Consider the following 23,641-nt stretch of genomic DNA (forward strand, 5'->3'; position numbering starts at 1 on the left):
CCCTTATTGGGGCAGAACAGCCTTATTGGGTTTATTTATTGGTTAAATGATTCCCTTTTCTCTGTAATAATAAAACAGTACCTGTACTTGATCCCAACTAAGATATAATTACCCCTTATTGGGGGCAGAACAGCCCTATTGGGTTTATTTAATGGTTAAATGATTCCCTTTTCTCTGTAATAATAAAACAGTACCTGTACTTGATCCCAACTAAGATATAATTACCCCTTATTGGGGGCAGAACAGCCCTATTGGGTTTATTTCATGGTTAAATGATTCCCTTTTCTCTGTAATAATAAAACAGTACCTGTACTTGATCCCAACTAAGATATAATTACCCCTTATTGGGGCAGAACAGCCCTATTGGGTTTATTTAATGGTTAAATGATTCCCTTACCTGTATAATGCCCCCAAGCCATATTTGTGGTCAGTGACAAAGGATATTATATATCTCCCTCCATCAAAACTTGAAGAAATGAGCATATAAAGGGGTAATATAAGAGCCCATTGTGATCCCCCTGAACTGCAAATAATGGGTTTTGTCCTTGAATCTAAGGTCATCTATGGGAACTGATAGTGAATCTACACCCGATGTGCCCAACACCATATTCTTGCACATAGATGGAATGAAACGTCTCAAAAAATTGGGTACTGTCCGTAATGTACAACTTTGGGTGGAAGGATCCTTTCCAACATGGACGCTATAGGGCAGAAGACTAGATGCCCACCACTATTAGACGTCACAGTGATTTTAAGAGAAATAATTCCATGTGTTCCTGTATCAGAAAGAAAAGAGATTTCTAAAGGCCTGTGCTGCAATATTCTAAAAATGAACTTGCTTTATCATTGCGAGACAGTAAAACCCGGTATGCTATGTATTATTGGTCACATGCTCTTCCTCTAATTTTAGAACTTGGCAAGGGCTGAAGGACTGGTAGCTATGCCCAGAATGTCAGAGGTGGCAGTTAGTTTTACATATCACTGTAGCTACAGCAAAAAGTAGACTTGCATTCAAGTGTATCATAAATACCAATAATTGTCAGCTCTGCAGCATAGCTTCCCAGGGAAACTTATATCATCTACTTACTGATATACCTCATGTTTGCACTAATATAAATACCAAAGTAGTCTCCCATGTGCATAGGCAGCCTGCCCAACATACCCTTCAGCACTGCCCTAGCCATGTAACGGGAAACTGCTCAGAAATGGGTCAAAGGTAAAGCAGTGGGGGAATAATAGCCTCTGGGAAGGGACTGGGGCTGTGGGATAGCAGGTATAGTAGGGAGAGATGGTGCCTATAGTAGCAGTGGGGGGATAATAGCCTCTGGGAAGGGACTGGGGCTGTGGGATAGCAGGTATAGTAGGGAGAGATGGTGCCTATAGTAACAGTGGGGGGATAATAGCCTCTGGGAAGGGACTGGGGCTGTGGGATAGCAGGTATAGTAGGGAGAGATGGTGCCTATAGTAGCAGTGGGGGGATAATAGCCTCTGGGAAGGGACTGGGGCTGTGGGATAGCAGGTATAGTAGGGAGAGATGGTGCCTATAGTAGCAGTGGGATAATAGCCTCTGGGAAGGGACTGGGGCTGTGGGATAGCAGGTATAGTATGGAGAGATGGTGCCTATAGTAGCAGTGGGGGGGATAATAGCCTCTGGGAAGGGACCGGGGCTGTGGGATAGCAGGTATAGTAGGGAGAGATGGTGCCTATAGTAGCAGTGGGGGGATAATAGCCTCTGGGAAGGGACTGGGGCTGTGGGATAGCAGGTATAGTAGGGAGAGATGGTGCCTATAGTAGCAGTGGGATAATAGCCTCTGGGAAGGGACTGGGGCTGTGGGATAGCGGGTTTAGTAGGGAGAGATGGTGCCTATAGTAGCAGTGGGGGATAATAGCCTCTGGGAAGGGACTGGGGCTGTGAGATAGCAGGTATAGTAGGGAGAGATGGTGCCTATAGTAGCAGTGGGGGGATAATAGCCTCTGGGAAGGGACTGGGGCTGTGGGATAGCAGGTATAGTATGGAGAGATGGTGCCTATAGTAGCAGTGGGGGGATAATAGCCTCTGGGAAGGGACTGGGGCTGTGGGATAGCAGGTATAGTATGGAGAGATGGTGCCTATAGTAGCAGTGGGGGGGATAATAGCCTCTGGGAAGGGACCGGGGCTGTGGGATAGCAGGTATAGTAGGGAGAGATGGTGCCTATAGTAGCAGTGGGGGGATAATAGCCTCTGGGAAGGGACTGGGGCTGTGGGATAGCAGGTATAGTAGGGAGAGATGGTGCCTATAGTAGCAGTGGGATAATAGCCTCTGGGAAGGGACTGGGGCTGTGGGATAGCAGGTATAGTAGGGAGAGATGGTGCCTATAGTAGCAGGGGGGGGGGGGGATAATAGCCTCTGGGAAGGGACTGGGGCTGTGGGATAGCAGGTATAGTAGGGAGAGATGGTGCCTATAGTAGCAGTGGGATAATAGCCTCTGGGAAGGGACTGTGGCTGTGGGATAGCAGGTATAGTAGGGAGAGATGGTGCCTATAGTAGCAGTGGGGGGATAATATAGCCTCTGGGAAGGGACTGGGGCTGTGGGATAGCAGGTATAGTAGGGAGAGATGGTGCCTATAGTAGCAGTGGGGGGATAATATAGCCTCTGGGAAGGGACTGGGGCTGTGGGATAGCAGGTATAGTAGGGAGAGATGGTGCCTATAGTAGCAGTGGGGGAATAATAGCCTCTGGGAAGGGACTGGGGCTGTGGGATAGCAGGTATAGTAGGGAGAGATGGTGCCTATAGTAGCAGTGGGGGGGATAATATAGCCTCTGGGAAGGGACTGTGGCTGTGGGATAGCAGGTATAGTAGGGAGAGATGGTGCCTATAGTAGCAGTGGGGGGATAATAGCCTCTGGGAAGGGACTGGGGCTGTGGGATAGCAGGTATAGTAGGGAGAGATGGTGCCTATAGTAGCAGTGGGATAATAGCCTCTGGGAAGGGACTGTGGCTGTGGGATAGCAGGTATAGTAGGGAGAGATGGTGCCTATAGTAGCAGTGGGGGGATAATAGCCTCTGGGAAGGACTGGGGCTGTGGGATAGCAGGTATAGTAGGGAGAGATGGTGCCTATAGTAGCAGTGGGGGGGTAATAGCCTCTGGGAAGGGACTGGGGCTGTGGGATAGCAGGTATAGTAGGGAGAGATGGTGCCTATAGTAGCAGTGGGATAATAGCCTCTGGGAAGGGACTGTGGCTGTGGGATAGCAGGTATAGTAGGGAGAGATGGTGCCTATAGTAGCAGTGGGGGGATAATAGCCTCTGGGAAGGGACTGGGGCTGTGGGGATAGCAGGTATAGTAGGGAGAGATGGTGCCTATAGTAGCAGTGGGGGGATAATATAGCCTCTGGGAAGGGACTGGGGCTGTGGGATAGCAGGTATAGTAGGGAGAGATGGTGCCTATAGTAGCAGTGGGGGAATAATAGCCTCTGGGAAGGGACTGGGGCTGTGGGATAGCAGGTATAGTAGGGAGAGATGGTGCCTATAGTAGCAGTGGGGGGGATAATATAGCCTCTGGGAAGGGACTGGGGCTGTGGGATAGCAGGTATAGTAGGGAGAGATGGTGCCTATAGTAGCAGTGGGGGGATAATAGCCTCTGGGAAGGGACTGGGGCTGTGGGATAGCAGGTATAGTAGGGAGAGATGGTGCCTATAGTAGCAGGGGGGGGGGGATAATAGCCTCTGGGAAGGGACTGGGGCTGTGGGATAGCAGGTATAGTAGGGAGAGATGGTGCCTATAGTAGCAGTGGGGGGATAATAGCCTCTGGGAAGGGACTGGGGCTGTGGGATAGCAGGTATAGTAGGGAGAGATGGTGCCTATAGTAGCAGTGGGATAATAGCCTCTGGGAAGGGACTGTGGCTGTGGGATAGCAGGTATAGTAGGGAGAGATGGTGCCTATAGTAGCAGGGGGGGGATAATAGCCTCTGGGAAGGGACTGGGGCTGTGGGATAGCTGGTATAGTAGGGAGAGATGGTGCCTATAGTAGCAGGGGGGGGATAATAGCCTCTGGGAAGGGACTGGGGCTGTGGGATAGCTGGTATAGTAGGGAGAGATGGTGCCTATAGTAGCAATGGGGGGATAATAGAGTGGGGCTGGGGTGGGCGGGGCCCAGGGGGCCCTGAAATTTTTGCCGTACGGTGGCAGCCCTACAGGAAGATGATCACATTTTTCAGTGAGCCCTGGCTACCCCCGTGTAACACTGTACAGCGCTGCGGAATATGTTGGCGCTTTATAAATAAATGTTAATAAAAAGAATAATAATAATACAGGGTATTTCTGTGATTCTTCATTTAGGAAGTGCTTCCTATTAAAGATGGAGAAGAGCTTGTCAGAGGTAAAATGGTGGATAGAAAGTCTGGAGTGATTAAGGAGAATGGTTATAAATTGCAATACTTGATAGCTCTTTCTATAAAATAACATTATTGTGGGCAGGTCCCATTAAACTCAGGGATTCCCGGTGTCAGTGGCCCTGTGCCCTGGGGTACAGACTGAATTCACAGTTGGGGGGGTTGTTGCCCTTGGCTGACAGATCTATAAAACTGGCAGGTGGAACTAAACTGACAGACATGTTCATACATGGAAGTTTGTCTTTCCAATAGAAAGGGTCCTGTTTCCCACCAGAAACATGGCTGACCCCCCGAGTAACCTGATTCATTCCCTGTGCTTTCGGCGGCACTCGGCTTCGGATTACATTGGCGTTGACGGATTTCTTCGCAGTCAGGCCCCCCTTTAAACTTAAAATACACCAGCTCGGGAGGACTGTCCCCCCTGATGGGGCCCTGTCTTCCCGTTTGACAGATCCACTGCTGGGTACTTTATACTGGGTCATTTGAGTTATAATTCTTGGCTGAATTGTACAAAGCTTCAATAAACTACTGTACAGCGCTGCGTACATAAGTAGCGCTTTATAAATAAAAATATACATACATACATAAACTAACCAAGCAGATTGTTCTATAAGTATCTGGGACTGCAAGCAGTTAAATCCGTTTTATATGGGTGCAAGTGCATCAGACATGCCCAAGAGAGTCCAGTGCTGCCCCCTAGCTTTTATGAAGACTCACAGCAGAGATCTGCCACAGCAGCTTTTGTACATAACGCCACCAAGGTTTCCAATTCCTATCCTGAAGTGACATCTGGTGGTAGAATCCAACATATCCAAGAAAAAGAACTGGTAAAAAACCTGGGGAAGGAGAAAATAGAAACAACCCTGGGCAAACACTTTTTTGAATGTGGTCATCAGATTTCACAACTTAGATGGCAAATATTGGAACAAATGAAAGTAAGGGAGGGACAGGGTACAAAGAGAATTTTATTACAAAATGAATGTTATTGGATTTGGGCCCTAAAAACAAAACATCCTAGAGGTCTAAATTAGGATTTTACTATGTCTTGCTTTTTATGATATTGTGGGGGTATTAGGGTTATTGTTAATTATGTATTTTTTTCTGCAGATATAAAATATAAATTGTGGTTGGTTCAGGGTTGGTTTGTTTTGCAACAAATGTTCCCTTTAGACCGTAGCGATGCTTCTATTACTGGTATCATTTTATAAGGTTTATTTATTTTTTGCTAATATTACTATGTAACTATAACGAGTTCTTTTGGTGTTAATCTTCTTGAGTTATTTTGGTAGGTTCTGTATATATGGGCTTATTCTTCAGATGTTTATATAAAACATTTATTGGAATTATGTTTACTTCATGGACTTTTTGTACACGGACCATTGCCTTCTCTTATTATAAGAATTGCCACTATGATTTTTGTCTCTGTATTTTTAAATGTTAAATATGCTAATTGTACAATTATGTATGTTGATTAATTGTGGGTTTATTTAATCACTTTCATTGCACTGGTTTGTATGCCTGCCGAAGGGGTACACCCCCCGAAATGTTGCTGCTATACTTTGATGAAACACGCAGGGGCTAAGCCCCACTTGCATCACACTTATTGTGCCGGTCAGTTTTCTGCTAGAATCTATCAATGAACACTAATGGAGAACTCCACCCAAACACAAACTGTGGAGAAGTTGTTACAATGTGTAACATCAATGTTTTAGCCCCTCCTCCCCTGTCAGGAGTTTAAATGATGCAAAAAGCGAACTGTCTTGCAGCTGGATTTCAGTATATAAAAATGGTATTTATTTCTACTTTTTGAAGGAACAGATTACATTACATTAACATTTATTTATAAAGCGCCAACATATCCCGCAGCGCTGTACAATAAGTGGGTTACATACATTGGGCATACAGAGTAACATATAAAGCAATCAATAACCGATACAGGAGGGGAAGAGAGCCCTGCCCAAAAGAGCTTACACTCTACAAGGAGACATACAGAGTAACATATAAAGCAATCAATAACCGATACAAGAGGGGAAGAGAGCCCTGCCCAAAAGAGCTTACACTCTACATTATTATTATTATTAACATTTATTTATAAAGCGCCAACATATCCCGCAGCGCTGTACAATAAGTGGGTTACATACATTGGGCATACAGAGTAACATATAAAGCAACCAATAACCGATACAAGAGGTGAAGAGAGCCCTGCCCAAAAGAGCTTACACTCTACATTATTATTATTATTAACATTTATTTATAAAGCGCCAACATATCCCGCAGCGCTGTACAATAAGTGGGTTACATACATTGGGCATACAGAGTAACATATAAAGAAATCAATAACCGATATAAGAGGTGAAGAGGGCCCTGCCCAAAAGAGCTTACACTCTACATTATTATTATTATTAACATTTATTTATAAAGCGCCAACATACCCCACAGCGCTGTACAATAAGTGGGTTCCATACATTGGACATACAGAGTAACATATAAAGCAATCAGTAACCGATACAAGAGGTGAAGAGGGCCCTGCCCAAAAGAGCTTACATGTTATTATGCTTTATGTAGCGCCAGCGTCGGACTGGGCCGCCGGGATACCAGGAAAAAACCCGGTGGGCCCCGGCGGCCCAGATCCAATCCGGTAAGTTTCTTTTAGGAGCGGTCGGGGGAGGAGGTCGGAGGGTGTTGGGGGTGGGGGCCTTAGCGGGGGGGTATGTGTAAAGGCGGAGGGGATCATTGGGGGGTGTAGGGGCCCCTGAGGCAGAAGCCCCGGTGGGCCCTGCACCCCCCAGTCCGACCCTGTGTAGCCCTAACCTGTTACACAGCGCTTTACAGTGACTGTTTATAATTTATATCAGCCTCTGTCCCCAAAGAGCTTACAGTCTACTAGTCATATTGACACAGGCTGGGGTTCATTTTTTATCAGTAGCCAACTAACGTGCCAGGTAGACTGGTGCTCAGGTCAGATCTGTACTCAGGAACATACCGTCGGCAGCAGAGCTAACCAATGAGCCATATTTTACAGGTGGTAAAGCAACAGACAGGTAAATGAAGATGTTCAGCAGAAAAGGCTGCAAGTCTGAGGCAGGTCTTAAAATGGAGGCGGGGCTTAATTACTCAGGTAATGACTGGAGCAGCAACACTGCCAAGAGATTTGACAATTTCTTTAGACTCTCATTTGATATGGTACCAACCAGAGTAAAGCTGATGTAATCACACTACTCAAAACAGTTTCAGATATGTAATTATCAGCCGGTAAGTCTGACATATGTAGTGGGCAAGTTGTTTGAAGGTTTGCTAAGGGATCACATTCAACATCTTTCCCGATGACACAAAAGAATCGCTTGAGATTAAAAGTAAGATGCTTTCATCAAGTGGTTGTAGATATATATGGCAGGTTCCAGAAAGGGTTGGCCAATTTGTATTAAGATATAGTGAAATTAACTTAGAATAAACTTGATCCAGTGATTGGTCCATTTATTCTTTTGGAGCAAGGAATATTTTTCTCTGTCTGACAGGGCCTGGAATTGGCTTTAGACTGGGTTTTCTCACCTTCTTCTGCAAATGCCCAACAGTATTGACACCTTCGCACTTTTTTCAACTATCCTACAAATTAAGTTGGCCGTACAATTGTATTGTGACTGGTAAAATGGTTGCCCCTTGGCCTACACCATATGAGAGGGCTCAAACCTGAAAGAAATGGTCTCATCCGTGAAATTTGGTGTAAGGTGGTTGGTTTTGGGGTAAATCCGGTGTCCCCAATTTACCCTAAGCTTACACAATTACATTCCCTGATTTGGCCCATTATGTGATTGGCTAGTGCAAAATAAGGTTGAAGTTCAGCAAAGCAGGTTTCCACAATTCCTCGTTTCACTATACAGAGCACAGGACTTTGTTATTCCATTCAGACATATCCTTTTAGATATAACGAAAACTGATCGACAAAACTATTGTAACCCTAGACATATTTGATAGCACTGAAATGAAATCAAGAACTTCCAATAGCCATGAATGAGCTCCTCCCATATCCGAGGGACGCCTTGTACAACTACATCTTTCATACTCTTACAGATTTAGATTCTACAACTTTGAGACTCAAATAAATGTACCAGTAGTCGCCTGCCCTCAGCCTGCCTCCTCCCAATCCCACAATCCCCTGCTGCACACGTGATGTCAATAAGGAAAGGTACATCACAGTGCCTCCTCCCAATCCCACAATCCCCTGCTGCACACGTGATGTCAATAAGGAAAGGTACATCACAGTGCCTCATCCCAATCCCACAATCCCCTGCTGCACACGTGTTGTCAATAAGGAAAGGTACATCACAGTGCCTCCTCCCAATCCCACAATCCCCTGCTGCACACGTGTTGTCAATAAGGAAAGGTACATCACAGTGCCTCATCCCAATCCCACAATCCCCTGCTGCACACATGTTGTCAATAAGGAAAGGTACATCCCAGTGCCTCATCCCAATCCCACAATCCCCTGCTGCACACGTGATGTCAATAAGGAAAGGTACATCCCAGTGCCTCATCCCAATCCCACAATCCCCTGCTGCACACGTGATGTCAATAAGGAAAGGTACATCACAGTGCCTCATCCCAATCCCACAATCCCCTGCTGCACACGTGATGTCAATAAGGAAAGGTACATCACAGTGCCTCATCCCAATCCCACAATCCCCTGCTGCACATGTTGTCAATAAGGAAAGGTACATCACAGTACAATGCATTGTGGGTTATGTAGTTCCTGTAAAATATGGAGAAGTTGTTACAACTTTCAACATCAGTGTTTTAGTCCCTCCTCCCCTGCCAGGATTTCAAATGATGCAGAAAGAGAAGAACTGTTTTGCAGCTGGATTTCATTTAATAAAAATGCCTTTTATTCATAGTTTTTCAAAGAACAGATTACAGTGCTATGGGGTGTCTGTGTTGTGTGAAACTCTGTAACAAGTTTGGGTACAGAAGCCGCAGTTCCCCTATGAAATGGAGATAACTAGTCAACAGCTTCCGCCCCAAGGCTACGTGCCCGCTTCTCTCACACACAATGGCGCCAACAGCCGACGGTTCAACCAATAAGAGCCTGAGCTCAAACCAACCCTTAGTTAGCCCCGCCAGTCTGGCTTCCCATTCGCTACTGCGCTTGACTCCTTAGCCCCGCCCATACGTGACCTCATCACGCTGGACGCGCAGGTACTTACTGCCCTTCCTGCTGGTGCCCTTAGTGTATGCCTGTGACGTACATCCGGCCTCATAGCCGCATTTCCGTAGCTGGGTAGAAGTGACATTGAGGAAGACGAACTCGAGGTGAGAGTGTGGCGGCCCCGGGCTCCGGGCTGGGGAGGCCGAGAGGGAAAGGGCAGTGGTGGGAGTAACATAGGACGGGATAAGTGTCGGTGTGAGGGGGCTGGGCTGGGGCGCAGCTTGTCTGAACGGATAAACGAGGTGCTTGGAAGGCGCGGTGATCCTGGGAGAAACCATTCCTTGGTGGGGGGGGGGCGATATGGTATATATATCCCACAACCTTCCTGCTAGGCTTCCCTTGCTGTCCAATTAGGTTACTGGTAGGGGCCCTCGGCCTAGTTATCGCCCATTGGTATTACAGGGGCTGCTGGGTACTGTAGTGAGGGTTGGCCCTACGTGCTGTCACTGTGCTACACCCACACTGCAGCCTTCTTGCATTCCAATTAAAGGGCAACACACCCTGCAACTCTAAGATATATTAATGCATTCGCAATGGAAAGCAGTATCTGGCTTTTTATACTCTCTGCACTGCTGGTTCTGACTCCCAGCTTCTGCTGATGATGAGACCTGTAACTGATGTCTGCTACATTGTTTCAGGAGTCAGAACCAGAGAACAGAAATGGGGTGGAAAAAAAAAATACTGACTAATGCCCAAGTTTAATATGTGTAATGCCCGGCAGCTGTGCCTCTTACATGGGACCCTCGGCCTCTGGGTAATTCTTCCGAGGGTTTGACTGGTTATTCCTTTGAAAAAAGTAGCAGGGTCAAAGTTTATATGGTGGTGTGGGTGGAATTGCCTATAAAGGTGGCAGTTGGTTCAGGTGACAGGTAGGTAGGTGCACGTTACTTGTGGCTATAGAACCAAAAGGGGGAATTAAATAAAGTTCAAATGGGAATTGTCTTCTAGAAAAGTTAGTTGTAAGTCAGACTTCCCCTTTATTGCCCTTACTGATAATCCCACTATGGGAAATGACAGTGGGTGTTTGTCACCTTGTAACTAGGTGACCTGTATGACCAGGCGTGAAACATACGTGTGCAGTTCATCCCCGTGTCTGGGTTTATAAGGGTTTGTTAAACTGTCACCTTTCCCACAGAAGCTTCTCGTCTTTTGTCGACTGGGAGGAAATTTATTCTGCAGTTTATTAGAACGGAGCCGCCCTGAGAAGTTTCGTCTGATTTAATAGACTGGGGAGGGAATTTGGGCTTCAAGGCTCTATCATTTATACCAAGTAGGGCTTTTTTACTTATGGTCCTTCCGCTGTTGTTCAACTGCAACTTGTAGACTTGTCTGATACTAATATAGCTCTTATCCCACTGCCAGACATCCTTCCCATAGGCTATAGGCACCATCTCTCCCTACTATACCTGCTATCCCACAGCCCCAGTCCCTTCCCAGAGGCTATTATCCCCCACTGCTACTATAGGCACCATCTCTCCCTACTATACCTGCTATCCCACAGCCCCAGTCCCTTCCCAGAGGCTATTATCCCCCACTGCTACTATAGGCACCATCTCTCCCTACTATACCTGCTATCCCACAGCCCCAGTCCCTTCCCAGAGGCTATTATCCCCCCACTGCTACTATAGGCACCATCTCTCCCTACTATACCTGCTATCCCACAGCCCCAGTCCCTTCCCAGAGGCTATTATCCCCCCACTGCTACTATAGGCACCATCTCTCCCTACTATACCTGCTATCCCACAGCCCCAGTCCCTTCCCAGAGGCTATTATCCCCCACTGCTACTATAGGCACCATCTCTCCCTACTATACCTGCTATCCCACAGCCCCAGTCCCTTCCCAGAGGCTATTATCCCCCCATTGCTACTATAGGCACCATCTCTCCCTACTATACCTGCTATCCCACAGCCCCAGTCCCTTCCCAGAGGCTATTATCCCCCCACTGCTACTATAGGCACCATCTCTCCCTACTATACCTGCTATCCCACAGCCCCAGTCCCTTCCCAGAGGCTATTATCCCCCCGCTGCTACTATAGGCACCATCTCTCCCTACTATACCTGCTATCCCACAGCCCCAGTCCCTTCCCAGAGGTTATTATCCCCCCACTGCTACTATAGGCACCATCTCTCCCTACTATACCTGCTGTCCCACAGCCACAGTCCCTTCCCAGAGGCTATTATCCCCCCACTGCTACTATAGGCACCATCTCTCCCTACTATACCTGCTATCCCACAGCCCCAGTCCCTTCCCAGAGGCTATTATCCCCCCACTGCTACTATAGGCACCATCTCTCCCTACTATACCTGCTATCCCACAGCCCCAGTCCCTTCTCAGAGGCTATTATCCCCCCACTGCTACTATAGGCATCATCTCTCCCTACTATACCTGCTATCCCACAGCCCCAGTCCCTTCTCAGAGGCTATTATCCCCCCACTGCTACTATAGGCACCGTCTCTCCCTACTATACCTGCTATCCCACAGCCCCAGTCCCTTTCCAGAGGCTATTATCCCCCCACTGCTACTATAGGCACCATCTCTCCCTACTATACCTGCTATCCCACAGCCCCAGTCCCTTCCAGAGGCTATTATCCCCCCACTGCTACTATAGGCATCATCTCTCCCTACTATACCTGCTATCCCACAGCCCCAGTCCCTTCCAGAGGCTATTATCCCCCCACTGCTACTATAGGCATCATCTCTCCCTACTATACCTGCTATCCCACAGCCCCAGTCCCTTCTCAGAGGCTATTATCCCCCCACTGCTACTATAGGCACCATCTGTCCCTACTATACCTGCTATCCCACAGCCCCAAGCCCTTCTCAGAGGCTATTATCCCCCCACTGCTACTATAGGCACCATCTGTCCCTACTATACCTGCTATCCCACAGCCCCAGTCCCTTCCCAGAGGCTATTATCCCCCCACTGCTACTATAGGCACCATCTCTCCCTACTATACCTGCTATCCCACAGCCCCAGTCCCCTTCCCAGAGGCTATTATCCCCCCACTGCTACTATAGGCACCATCTCTCCCTACTATACCTGCTATCCCACAGCCCCAGTCCCCTTCCCAGAGGCTATTATCCCCCCACTGCTACTATAGGCACCATCTCTCCCTACTATACCTGCTATCCCACAGCCCCAGTCCCCTTCCCAGAGGCTATTATCCCACTGCTACTATAGGCACCATCTCTCCCTACTATACCTGCTATCCCACAGCCCCAGTCCCTTCCCAGAGGCTATTATCCCACTGCTACTATAGGTACCATCTCTCCCTACTATACCTGCTAACCCACAGCCCCAGTCCCTTCCCAGAGGCTATTATCCCACTGCTACTATAGGTACCATCTCTCCCTACTATACCTGCTATCCCACAGCCCCAGTCCCTTCCCAGAGGCTATTATCCCCCCCCTGCTACTATAGGCACCATCTCTCCCTACTATACCTGCTATCCCACAGCCCCAGTCCCTTCCCAGAGGCTATTATCCCCCCCACTGCTACTATAGGCATCATCTCTCCCTACTATACCTGCTATCCCACAGCCCCAGTCCCCTTCCCAGAGGCTATTATCCCACTGCTACTATAGGCACCATCTCTCCCTACTATACCTGCTATCCCACAGCCCCAGTCCCTTCCCAGAGGCTATTATACCCCCACTGCTACTATAGGCATCATCTCTCCCTACTATACCTGCTATCCCACAGCCCCAGTCCCTTCCAGAGGCTATTATCCCACTGCTACTATAGGCACCATCTCTCCCTACTATACCTGCTATCCCACAGCCCCAGTCCCTTCCCAGAGGCTATTATCCCCCACTGCTACTATAGGCACCATCTCTCCCTACTATGCCTGCTATCCCACAGCCCCAGTCCCTTCCCAGAGGCTATTATACCCCCACTGCTACTATAGGCACCATCTCTCCCTACTATACCTGCTATCCCACAGCCCCAGTCCCTTCCCAGAGGCTATTATACCCCCACTGCTACTATAGGCACCATCTCTCCCTACTATACCTGCTATCCCACAGCCCCAGTCCCTTCCCAGAGGCTATTATCCCCCCACTGCTACTATAGGCACCATCTCTCCCTACTATACCTGCTATCCCACAGCCCCAGTCCCTTCCCAGAGGCTATTATACCCCCACTGCTACTATAGGCACCATCTCTCCCTACTATACCTGCTATCCCACAGCCCCAGTCCCTTCCCAGAGGCTATTATCCCCCCACTGCTACTATAGGCACCATCTCTCCCTACTATACCTGCTATCCCACAGCCCCAGTCCCTTCCCAGAGGCTATTATCCTCCCACTGCTACTATAGGCACCATCTCTCCCTACTCCTTTCATTATGCAAAACATTTGTTTTTGGGCGGAGTTCCCCTTGAAGTTGGCTGCAGATTGCTATACTGACAGATAATGAAATGAGACTTTGGTTCTGAAGCCTGATTCGCTGGTTATCCCAGTTATTATCTGACTATGAAAAGGCTTATTACCATGTTCTGACTCCTGCTCTGTTCTCTTTTTGCAGGCAAAATGGAAGATGAAATCCGCACTAAGATTGAAAACTTCAGAACCGCTCCTTTCGATGCTCGATTCCCCAATCAGAATCAGACCAAACACTGCTACACCAATTACCTTGGTAAGGCGTGTAGCTCCTCCCCTTCTACATTGCGGCGTTCATGCTTCGCTCTTTGTGACTGAGCTTCAGTGCGGAGATTCTAACACACAAATTACGTACAAATGCGTCGCATCTGAAACGCTCCATTGTGGGTTAAAGGAGATTGAAGCTCAAAAGATACATCTATGTCACTGTATTTTTTTCAGACTAATGGTGGGCATACACTGTAAGATCCACTCATTTGGTGAGGTTGGTAAGCAAGCGGATCTTCTCCTGATTTGCCCACCTATGGGTAGGCGATATTGGGCTAATTTGATTGATTGACCCTAGGGCCAAACGATTGAATTAAAAAGGCTGGCATAGGTGCCGGCGGTTTGGGGGCTTCATCTCCGATCAGACGGGAAAAAATCAAACCCACCCGATCAAGATCTGGGCAGTTTCAGGCCAGATGTCGGACGGGCAGTTCCATCGCTGGTGCCCATACACGGGCAGATACGCTGCCAAATTGGACCGATATGACCAGCTACAATCGTACCTTAAAGAAACAGTAACACATAAAAAATGTAATACCTTATTCGCCACAAAACATCTCTAATAATAGACCTAGCCTTTCCCCCTTGCTTTTCTTTAAACGCTTCATGTTGAATTTTAGTTAGACTGCTGTAATAATATTATATAACATTACTATTATATAATAACAGACCTAACCTTTCCCCCCTTGCCTTTCTTTAAATGCTTCTTGTAGAATTTTAGTTACAGACTGCTCCATAGCAGCACGGCGAAAAGGCAACGGGTGCTTGACTCCTTGTGTGCCCTGACCCGGAAGGACCTTCGGCACTTAAGCTTCTTATCAGCACCTTTAATTTAAATTTATGATTGCAACATTACCCCCCCCAAACTGTCTGAAGAAATAGAAACATAGATTTAAGCTACATGTGCCTTTTCCCCGTGCTGCTATGGAGCAGTCTGTAACTAAAAATTCTACATAAGCATTTAAACAAGGCAAGGGGGGAAAGGCTAGGTCTGTTAGTATATAATAGACCTATTACATAACATATTATTAAAGCCTCATTACATCATATTCACATTGATTTTACTTCTCGCAAAGCCCAGTACAATCGCCCGTTGTCCTGCAGTAAAACCACCCCTACCCTGTGCCAATAAAGTCTCCTCCGTTTCCCCATAGCAGTGTAGTGGCCTGACAATCCCATGCTGCATAGCTGCTTTAACGGGCAGGTTTGACAAATGAATCTCCCTGTGCCGTTTCATTTCCAGATGAAGGAATATTAAAGAAGCACGGTTTTCCCTTGAGATCCTGCTGTTTGGATCACTCATGTTAATGTGGGCCTGTCACCCTTTGTTTTTCAGATTATCATCGCTGCGTGAAGGCTAAGACCGCCAAAGGACAAGATTCATTTGTCTGCGACTGGTACAAGCGTGTTTATAGGGCAATGTGCCCCCTGAAATGGGTATGCCACTTTGTATTCATTCATTACTTGATGTTTCCTGCCTGCACCCTTTTAAGATTTATTTTTTTAGATTACTGGCCACATGGGGTGTAAAGCAGGGGCGGGCCAATCTGACCGGGCGCCATAGGCAACCTGGTCGTCTACCGCCAGCTCCTACCTGGCGCCCCCCAATCATTACGCCATAGGCAGCTGCCTCTCCTGCCTACCCCTAGTTTCCGGCCCTGGCGTCAAGCTGTCTTTGGGCGCATTATTTATAAAGCACCAACATATTCCACAGCTCTGTACAATTAGTGGGTTTCATACATTGGACATACAGAGTAACATATAAAGCAATCAATAACCGATATAGGAGGTGAAGAGAGCCCTGCCCAAAAGAACTTACAATCTACAACCCTTCAGAAGGGAAACAGAGAAGGGTTCTGATGTTGCTCTGGTCAGGGAAGAGACAGGAAAGGGCATCTGAGGCTTCTGATCTCTATCCTGAGCTGAGCAACAAAACTTCTGTTTTCCATCTGGATTGTAAGCTCTATGGGGCAGGGACCTCCATCCTCTTGTCTCTTTGATTCTTAACTTATTGCAACGGTACCTTGTATTTATTGTTATACTTTGTATTTATCTATTGTAATAACCGCCTGTAGTATTCTCTTCTACTGTACAGCGCTGGGTACATAAGTAGCACTTTATAAATAAAGACATACATACATCTCTCTGACTGTACAGTTACCAAAAGTGACCAGCAGGTGGAGCTGTTTTTTTACAAAAGTGATTATATTGGCAGCTAATAAAAACTTAAATACTAGTGCAAAAGTGCTTAGAAAAGCATCCTTTTTTTGTGCTTTACTTGTGCTTAAAGCACAATTCAATAACTACCATGCATTATTTAAAACTGCAAAAATAGTTGTTTGTACAGCCAGAATATAATATGAAATGCATTTGCTCCATGCAGTTGAGATGTTTGCTGCAGACTGCATTGGTTTCCATGCCAGCATGTATTCACTGTGGGCTGAATGGACAGATGGTGTGTAATTGGAGCCATAATCGTTATAGGCTCTGTTCCTTCATGCTGCCAGAAAGTGAAGTGTGCCTGCTGCTACGCTCTATTTCCTCCGTCGCTACATTGGCCGACACCAGAGGTGGGGCTGCCGTAATAACTGTGTTCATTTCTATTGTGTTTTTTTTCTAGGTGGAAAAATGGGACGAGCAGAGAGAGTGCGGCACGTTCCCAGGCAAAATCTAAGCTATAGACCGGCTTCCGCCGCTCGGTACAGGAGTATCGCCAATGCTTGAACGTGTATCAGTCCAATGATTACTGTTTGTATCTGTCACTGAGTGAAGAGCAAGTGGTAGAATTCCTTTATATGTTAATAAAACCTTCTGACACTTATGTCTCTTATCTGTTCTCTTGGTGCTTGTGTGTAAGCGACACCACCAAGCCAACACGGGGTTAATAGTGTGTATTTTAGGGCCTGATGTCTCGGGAAGGGCGCTTTGTTTCCATGAAATATTGTATGTCGTTGGTGTGGAGCACCAGAAATGGCTTCTTTGGGTGCTGGATGAACAGTTGGGTGTATTATCAGGCATCTGTAGGCCAGAAAATGCAGTGAATTCAACAATACAAAGTGCCTCCCCCCCCCCCAGGCGCTTCTACATTAGGAATGTTTAGGGTTCGCCCAAACCCAGCTTTCTCCATCAGACTTCCAGCCCAACCTTGTTTTTTTTACTTGATCCCCATTCTACTTGTTGGTAGGGCCACAGCTCAGGTGATCAGGGAGCTAATTATTACTTAGTTGTATAAGGGCCCCATTATTTCTGTGATGGTGGCTCTGTGTCCCCTACAAAGCATATAAAAAAAAAATGTGTAAATCTACCCAAGTATTTCCTTCCACAACTGGCAATAATTGTGAATTACTTTTGATTAGTTTGGCAAATATTTGTGCCTGCTCCCCTAAACCCCCCACCACTGTGCTTACAGCTGGAGCCAGGCCCCTCTGACTCCCCTCTGTCCTACTCGGCATCACCCAACACTGTTAAGCACCCTCCCTGGCCTTTAAATCCAACAGCCATTCTTAGTGTCCTACAGCCAGTGAGTGGGGTATTTAAGTGTTTCTCACCCCCTTGTTCCTTTATGTGGGGTCACTTGTGCATTTGTGTTGATATCCTATGATGTTACAACATGTGTGTGAGTTACAGTTCAGAAACCTCTGGCAGGGGTGTCCCTGCTGTCTGTTGCTGGGGGCTGCCAGGGTGCAAGAGACCAAATAGCTAACAACCCTAAGAAATAATTCAAAATTCTTTTCCATTGTGTTTGTTAAGCAAAATAACCTTTCGCTTACACTATATATGTAACAAATCTTGTTTCCTTCAGTCCTGGAATTACACAGTCACAGCAAGCAGGCAGGCGCCATTTTGTGGATCTGGTTATTAAGGCAAGTTTTGTATCACCCCAAAATATTGTGTATGTGCCAGTATGGGGGGGAAGATGCCCATGCATTGGTTACACAATTAGATGGTTAGGAGGGAGGGGGAAAGTGAGAGCTGAATTGAAATTCAAAGTACTTGTCTGCCTATGGCATAGAGGTGGGGCAGGCAATATTGATTGACAGCTGGGATTTTTAAATGGGTTTGGATGTGTTAATAGAGAAATGAATTTGGGTTTCTTGTTTAAATTGAAAAGTTATTTTATTATACAGCTTTTTATGTCTGGGTGACAGTTTAACTTTAAGGCCCTGCTTGCAGTTTTGTAATTTGACCACAAGATGTCACCCTTGGCTCACAGAATGGTGTACAGCTGAAGATTCTATAGGGGAATCACTAATGGAAATCTGTCAAATGAATTCTGACTAAACCACCTCTCTAAATTCTTGCTTTTAAACCTAAAGATTGTTTTATAGAACATTTTACCCCACCATTTAAAAATGCTTTTTCTAGTTACCCCCCTTTCAGTAGCTGTATAGGGGGCATATTGGCAGCCTATTGGCAAGGTACAGCCCCACTCTGTCTCATTATAGCACAGCAATAGGTGCACAAAGCCTTATTTATTTATATCACTTTATATATAAATATAGCTTATTGTTAACGTAACATGTTTTATGTCATATTTGTGTTAATTTGATTCGTTTTGCTTAATGAATGAGGCAATATTAGCATTTTGAGTGAATATATTAATTATATAAATCTTTAAAGGGAAAGTAAAGCCTCACTGACACTTGTGCAGACTTACCTGTGCCCCAAAGCAGGCCCAGAACTACAGAGATGCTCACAGTGTTGGCTGCCACTTTTAGCTGTGCTGCTTGTGTTCGTGCAAACAGCTAATGTTCCTAGTTGAGCTCCGTTGTGGGAATTGAAGTCACGTGACCAAAGATGGAGGTGTGGCTCTGCATTCCTGAATGTGTAATGGGCCACAGTTAATTTGGGGCAAGTGTACAGGTACAGCTGAGAGTCACCTGATGGCAGACTGACGATTAGGAGGAGGAGCTAAAGCCACAATCATTAGTACAAGGCACAGGTACAGCTGAGAGTCACCTGATGGCTGACTGACAGGATTAGGAGGAGGAGCTAAAGGCACAATCATTAGTACAAGGCACAGGTACAGCCGAGTGTCACCTGACGGCAGGCTGACAGGATTAGGAGGAGGAGCTCCTAATCATTAGTACAAGGCACAGGTACAGCTGAGTCACCTGATGGCTGACTGACAGGATTAGGAGGAGGAGCTAAAGCCTCAATCATTAGTACAAGGCACAGATACAGCTGAGAGTCACCTGATGGCAGACTGACGATTAGGAGGAGGAGCTAAAGCCTTAATCATTAGTACAAGGCACAGGTACAGCTGAGAGTCACCTGATGGCAGACTGACAGGATTAGGAGGAGGAGCTAAAGGCACAATCATTAGTACGAGGCACAGGTACAGCCGAGTGTCACCTGACGGCAGACTGACAGGATTAGGAGGAGGAGCTAAAGCCTCAATCATTAGTATAAGGCACAGGTACAGCCGAGAGTCACCCAATGGCAGACTGACAGGATTAGGAGGAGGAGCTAAAGGCACAATCAGAAGAAATGTGGGTTGAGTGCAGATTAAGAGGGGTAGATAGGGTAGGGTGCAAATTGGGAGGGGCGGGTTAGGGTTGGGTGACATTTTGTAACAACATCGCCACCTGCCGGTCAGTTTCTGTAACTGTACAGACAAAGAGATGTCCCTTCAGAAGGGAAACAGAGAAGGGTTCTGATGTTGCTCTGCTCAGGAAAGAGACCAGAAGCCCCAGATGCCCTTTCCCATCTCCTCCCTGAGCAGAGCACTGGTTTTTGTACTTTCTACATCCTACTTCCTATGTGGCTAATTAACTATCCATTTACCGTATATACTCTAGTATAAGCCGATCCGAATATAAGCCGAGGTACCTAATTTTACCTAAGAAAGCTGGAAAAACGTATTGACTCGAGTATAAGCCTAGGGGGGGGAAACTATATGGTATCAACAATGATACCTTAAGAGTACTACCCCCTTAGCTCAATCAGCAACCAAGCTAAAACACAAAGAGTTAAAATCCTTAATATAGAATATTAAGTGCAATGTCTAGTGCAGAATGGGACAGGTGAGGATGGAAGATGAATTTGGGAGTGGGCCAGGGCACTGGAGGGTCTGGTTGGGGTGTGATTTGCACACAAAGGACAGAGGGTGCTAGTCTGGAGGGACCCATGGCACCCGACTCGAGTATAAGCCGAGGGCGACTTTTTCAGAACCTTTTGGGTGCTGAAAAACTAGGCTTATACTCGAGTATATACAGTAGTTGCTGCCGCCTGAGCTGGTTGATGAGCCGCCCTGCAGGCTGAATGAGAGTTAAAGGGCCAGTAACACCAGGAAATAATGCCAACAACAATGTTTTATTTTAATATAGGAAAGGTTTATTTTTGCTTCTTCTCCGGCACTGCACATACAGGACCTGCACATGAAATGACACAAACATGGGCACGAATTGGATTCCCCATTCACAGTGTATCGAATGCCCCCGCTGTGGGTCCGACTGCAGCTCCCATCATCTCCCACAATGCAACGGTTCCCTTTTATTTAGAGAGATGTCTGCCTATAGCGAAGGGCCGTCATTAAAAGCAGTCATTGATTCTAAACGAACTCTCGGGTCACGGAGCTGTCTCTGAGACATAATCTGGTTCCCCTGAACACAAGGTTAGGAGACCTTGGTGTAAAGAAAACAATATGGCAGCTCCCACCCCCTATGTATAAACACAAATATACGGAGACGGGATGTTCTGAGTGCAAACAGATGATGTGCTTATACAGGTATAGGACCCGTTATCCAGAATGCTCAGGACCAAGGGTATTCCAGATAAGGGATCTTTCTGTAATTTGGATCTCCATACCTTAAGTCTACTAAAAAAATCAATAAAATCTTAATTAAACCCAATAGGATTGTTTTTCATCCAAGAAGGATTATATCTTAGTTGGGATCAAGTACAGGTACTGTTTTATTATTACAGAGAAAAGGGAATCATTTAACCATTAAATAAACCCAATAGGGCTGTTCTGCCCCCAATAAGGGGTAATTATATCTTAGTTGGGATCAAGTACAGGTACTGTTTTATTATTACAGAGAAAAGGGAATCATTTAACCATTAAATAAACCCAATAGGGCTGTTCTGCCCCAATAAGGGGTAATTATATCTTAGTTGGGATCAAGTACAGGTACTGTTTTATTATTACAGAGAAAAGGGAATCATTTAACCATTAAATAAACCCAATAGGGCTGTTCTGCCCCAATAAGGGGTAATTATATCTTAGTTGGGATCAAGTACAGGTACTGTTTTATTATTACAGAGAAAAGGGAATCATTTAACCATGAAATAAACCCAATAGGGCTGTTCTGCCCCCAATAAGGGGTAATTATATCTTAGTTGGGATCAAGTACAGGTACTGTTTTATTATTACAGAGAAAAGGGAATCATTTAACCATTAAATAAACCCAATAGGGCTGTTCTGCCCCCAATAAGGGGTAATTATATCTTAGTTGGGATCAAGTACAGGTACTGTTTTATTATTACAGAGAAAAGGGAATCATTTAACCATTAAATAAACCCAATAGGGCTGTTCTGCCCCAATAAGGGGTAATTATATCTTAGTTGGGATCAAGTACAGGTACTGTTTTATTATTACAGAGAAAAAGAAAATCAGTTTTAATAATTCGGAGCTTTCTTGATAGCGGGTTTCCGGATAACAGATCCCATACCTGTATTCTACTGCTAGTTTAAGGGAAATCAGTTGCATTTTGGCTTTGTGGCTGAGGGTACAAGTTGCCCTTTAAAATAAACGAAAACAAAGGGTTAACCAGCCGAGGAACTAACAGACTTAAAAAGGCAATGGGCTGAGCCATAGGTGCCAGGGAACTCAATCATGACCTCTAATATCTAAATTATCTAATAGGGTACATTATTTCTCATCAGATACAAGTTTCAGTGAGTCACATGACCACAAGGATCTTCTAACCGCGCACAACACCGCGAGCCGTTCCTTATAAACGCCACTTAGTGATGTCGCCAGTTAGCATTATACAAAAATAATGTACCCCATTATATTTCTGTCATTCCTAAGAACAAGGTCTTCTTTCACTGTGCAAAAAAAACAATATATTTGGGTGGAGTTCCCCTTTAATATAAGAAATAAGGAATGGTGCCCGGGGGCTATTACGGGTAGGTGTAATGGCGGCATGCATTTTTCCATGCTGTCAGGGTTGCTTTAATATAATAAATTAATTAGGGGGGCACCGTAATAATAAAGGAAACACATGAGTGAATGAGGGGTTCCTAGGAGACCGTTGCTACCTGAAGCTTCATGGCAACTCTTTATAGTTAAGAGGGGGGGGGTTTAGACCTTTAAAGCCCCAGAGAATCACATGTTCCATCAATGTAAATACATAAAAGCCATATGCGATGGACCTGGGACATACAGAATGGCTTCCACCTATGGCACGACATAGGACAACATGGCAGAGTTTAACCAATGGCCTCTCTGTGTAAGAGCAGTGTCCCATTAAAAAAAAGATAACAGGCACAGTTTTTGATTTGCTGTTTAAAAGATCCAGTCATTCATTTTATTCACTCTGGAACTTCCAGCTTGGTCTTGCTGATATCTCCGTTGGCCACTAGGGGCTCCACCTTCTGTTCTGTGATCTCGGGCCCCTGATTTTCCAGGTGGGGCTTGTTCTTGCCACCGGTGGAAATCAGGACGTTCTCTCCTTTGGCGTTTTGCTCCGCCAGTTCCTTGGCGCTGCAGCTCGGGGTCGGCGTCTCGTACGTGTTGTGAAAAGTGTCGTAGTCGACCTCATAGAACCCCTCCTCCAGGGTCAGGACGGGCATGAACCGGTGGCCCCACAGGACTTCATTTTCCACATAAGAACTCCGAGCTTGACAGGTCATTCCTGCAATGAGGAAGATGAGGAAAATGAGAACACTAAAAGCACACATGGGTCTAGTAACCCATAGCAACCAATCAGCAGGTAGCAGTTACCAACCACCTGTTTGAACACAAACTCTGGTACTTTATCATCTCTCTCTCTTTTATTTTGCTGGGGTCACTGACCCTGGAAACCACAGGGCAGGATAGATATTAATTGTTATTATTACATTTTGCTGGAAACAAAAAAACCCCCAAAAACACAAGGACCAATTTAACAGCCTGATTGCTAGGGTCACTGACACCCTAGCAACTAGGTGCAATTCTAAACTGAAGAGTGGCAGAAATAACAGGTCGCAAACAACAACAATAAAAACAGCAAAAGACCAAATTAAATTCTTTTAAAGAGACAGTATACACCTAAATACACAAAACATTTTGACTATTCTTTTAATGAAAAAAAAAATCTTTATTTTCCCTTTTTTTTACCATTATGAAGTATTTGAAAGTTGAACTCTGTTCCCTAAACTTCCCCTCCCTCCTTTATAAACAGGGCAATTTGTTTAGAGCTCCCTGTCGACCTTTG

At 45.9% G+C, this 23,641-nt stretch overlaps 2 protein-coding genes across 4 annotated transcripts in view; one reads left to right on the top strand and one right to left on the bottom strand.

The window, feature by feature from the left end:
• Positions 1 to 9,601: 9,601 nt before the first annotated feature.
• Positions 9,602 to 17,040, top strand: cox6b1 (cytochrome c oxidase subunit VIb polypeptide 1 (ubiquitous)). Of its 2 annotated transcripts, XM_031905006.1 has the most exons (5): positions 9,602 to 9,675; positions 10,707 to 10,841; positions 14,098 to 14,208; positions 15,556 to 15,656; positions 16,840 to 17,040. In XM_031905006.1, the coding sequence occupies exons 3-5, from the start codon at positions 14,103 to 14,105 to the stop codon at positions 16,891 to 16,893; spliced, it is 261 nt and encodes an 86-aa protein (XP_031760866.1). In that variant the 5' UTR covers positions 9,602 to 9,675; positions 10,707 to 10,841; positions 14,098 to 14,102; the 3' UTR covers positions 16,894 to 17,040.
• Positions 17,041 to 20,537: 3,497 nt separating this feature from the next.
• kcnj9 (potassium inwardly rectifying channel subfamily J member 9) overlaps positions 20,538 to 23,641 on the bottom strand; it is a 72,722-nt gene continuing 69,618 nt past the window's right edge. Inside the window, 3 exon segments of one of the 2 annotated variants that reach the window (NM_001103084.1) lie at positions 20,538 to 20,567; positions 20,602 to 21,391; positions 21,730 to 23,080. In NM_001103084.1, the coding sequence (NP_001096554.1) occupies positions 22,758 to 23,080 (323 nt within the window). In that variant the 3' untranslated portion in view covers positions 20,538 to 20,567; positions 20,602 to 21,391; positions 21,730 to 22,757. 2 annotated transcript variants of the gene reach the window in all.

The sequence above is a fragment of the Xenopus tropicalis genome, chromosome 7 (genome assembly GCF_000004195.4).
Source record: "Xenopus tropicalis strain Nigerian chromosome 7, UCB_Xtro_10.0, whole genome shotgun sequence".
NCBI classification, from domain to species: domain Eukaryota; kingdom Metazoa; phylum Chordata; class Amphibia; order Anura; family Pipidae; genus Xenopus; species Xenopus tropicalis.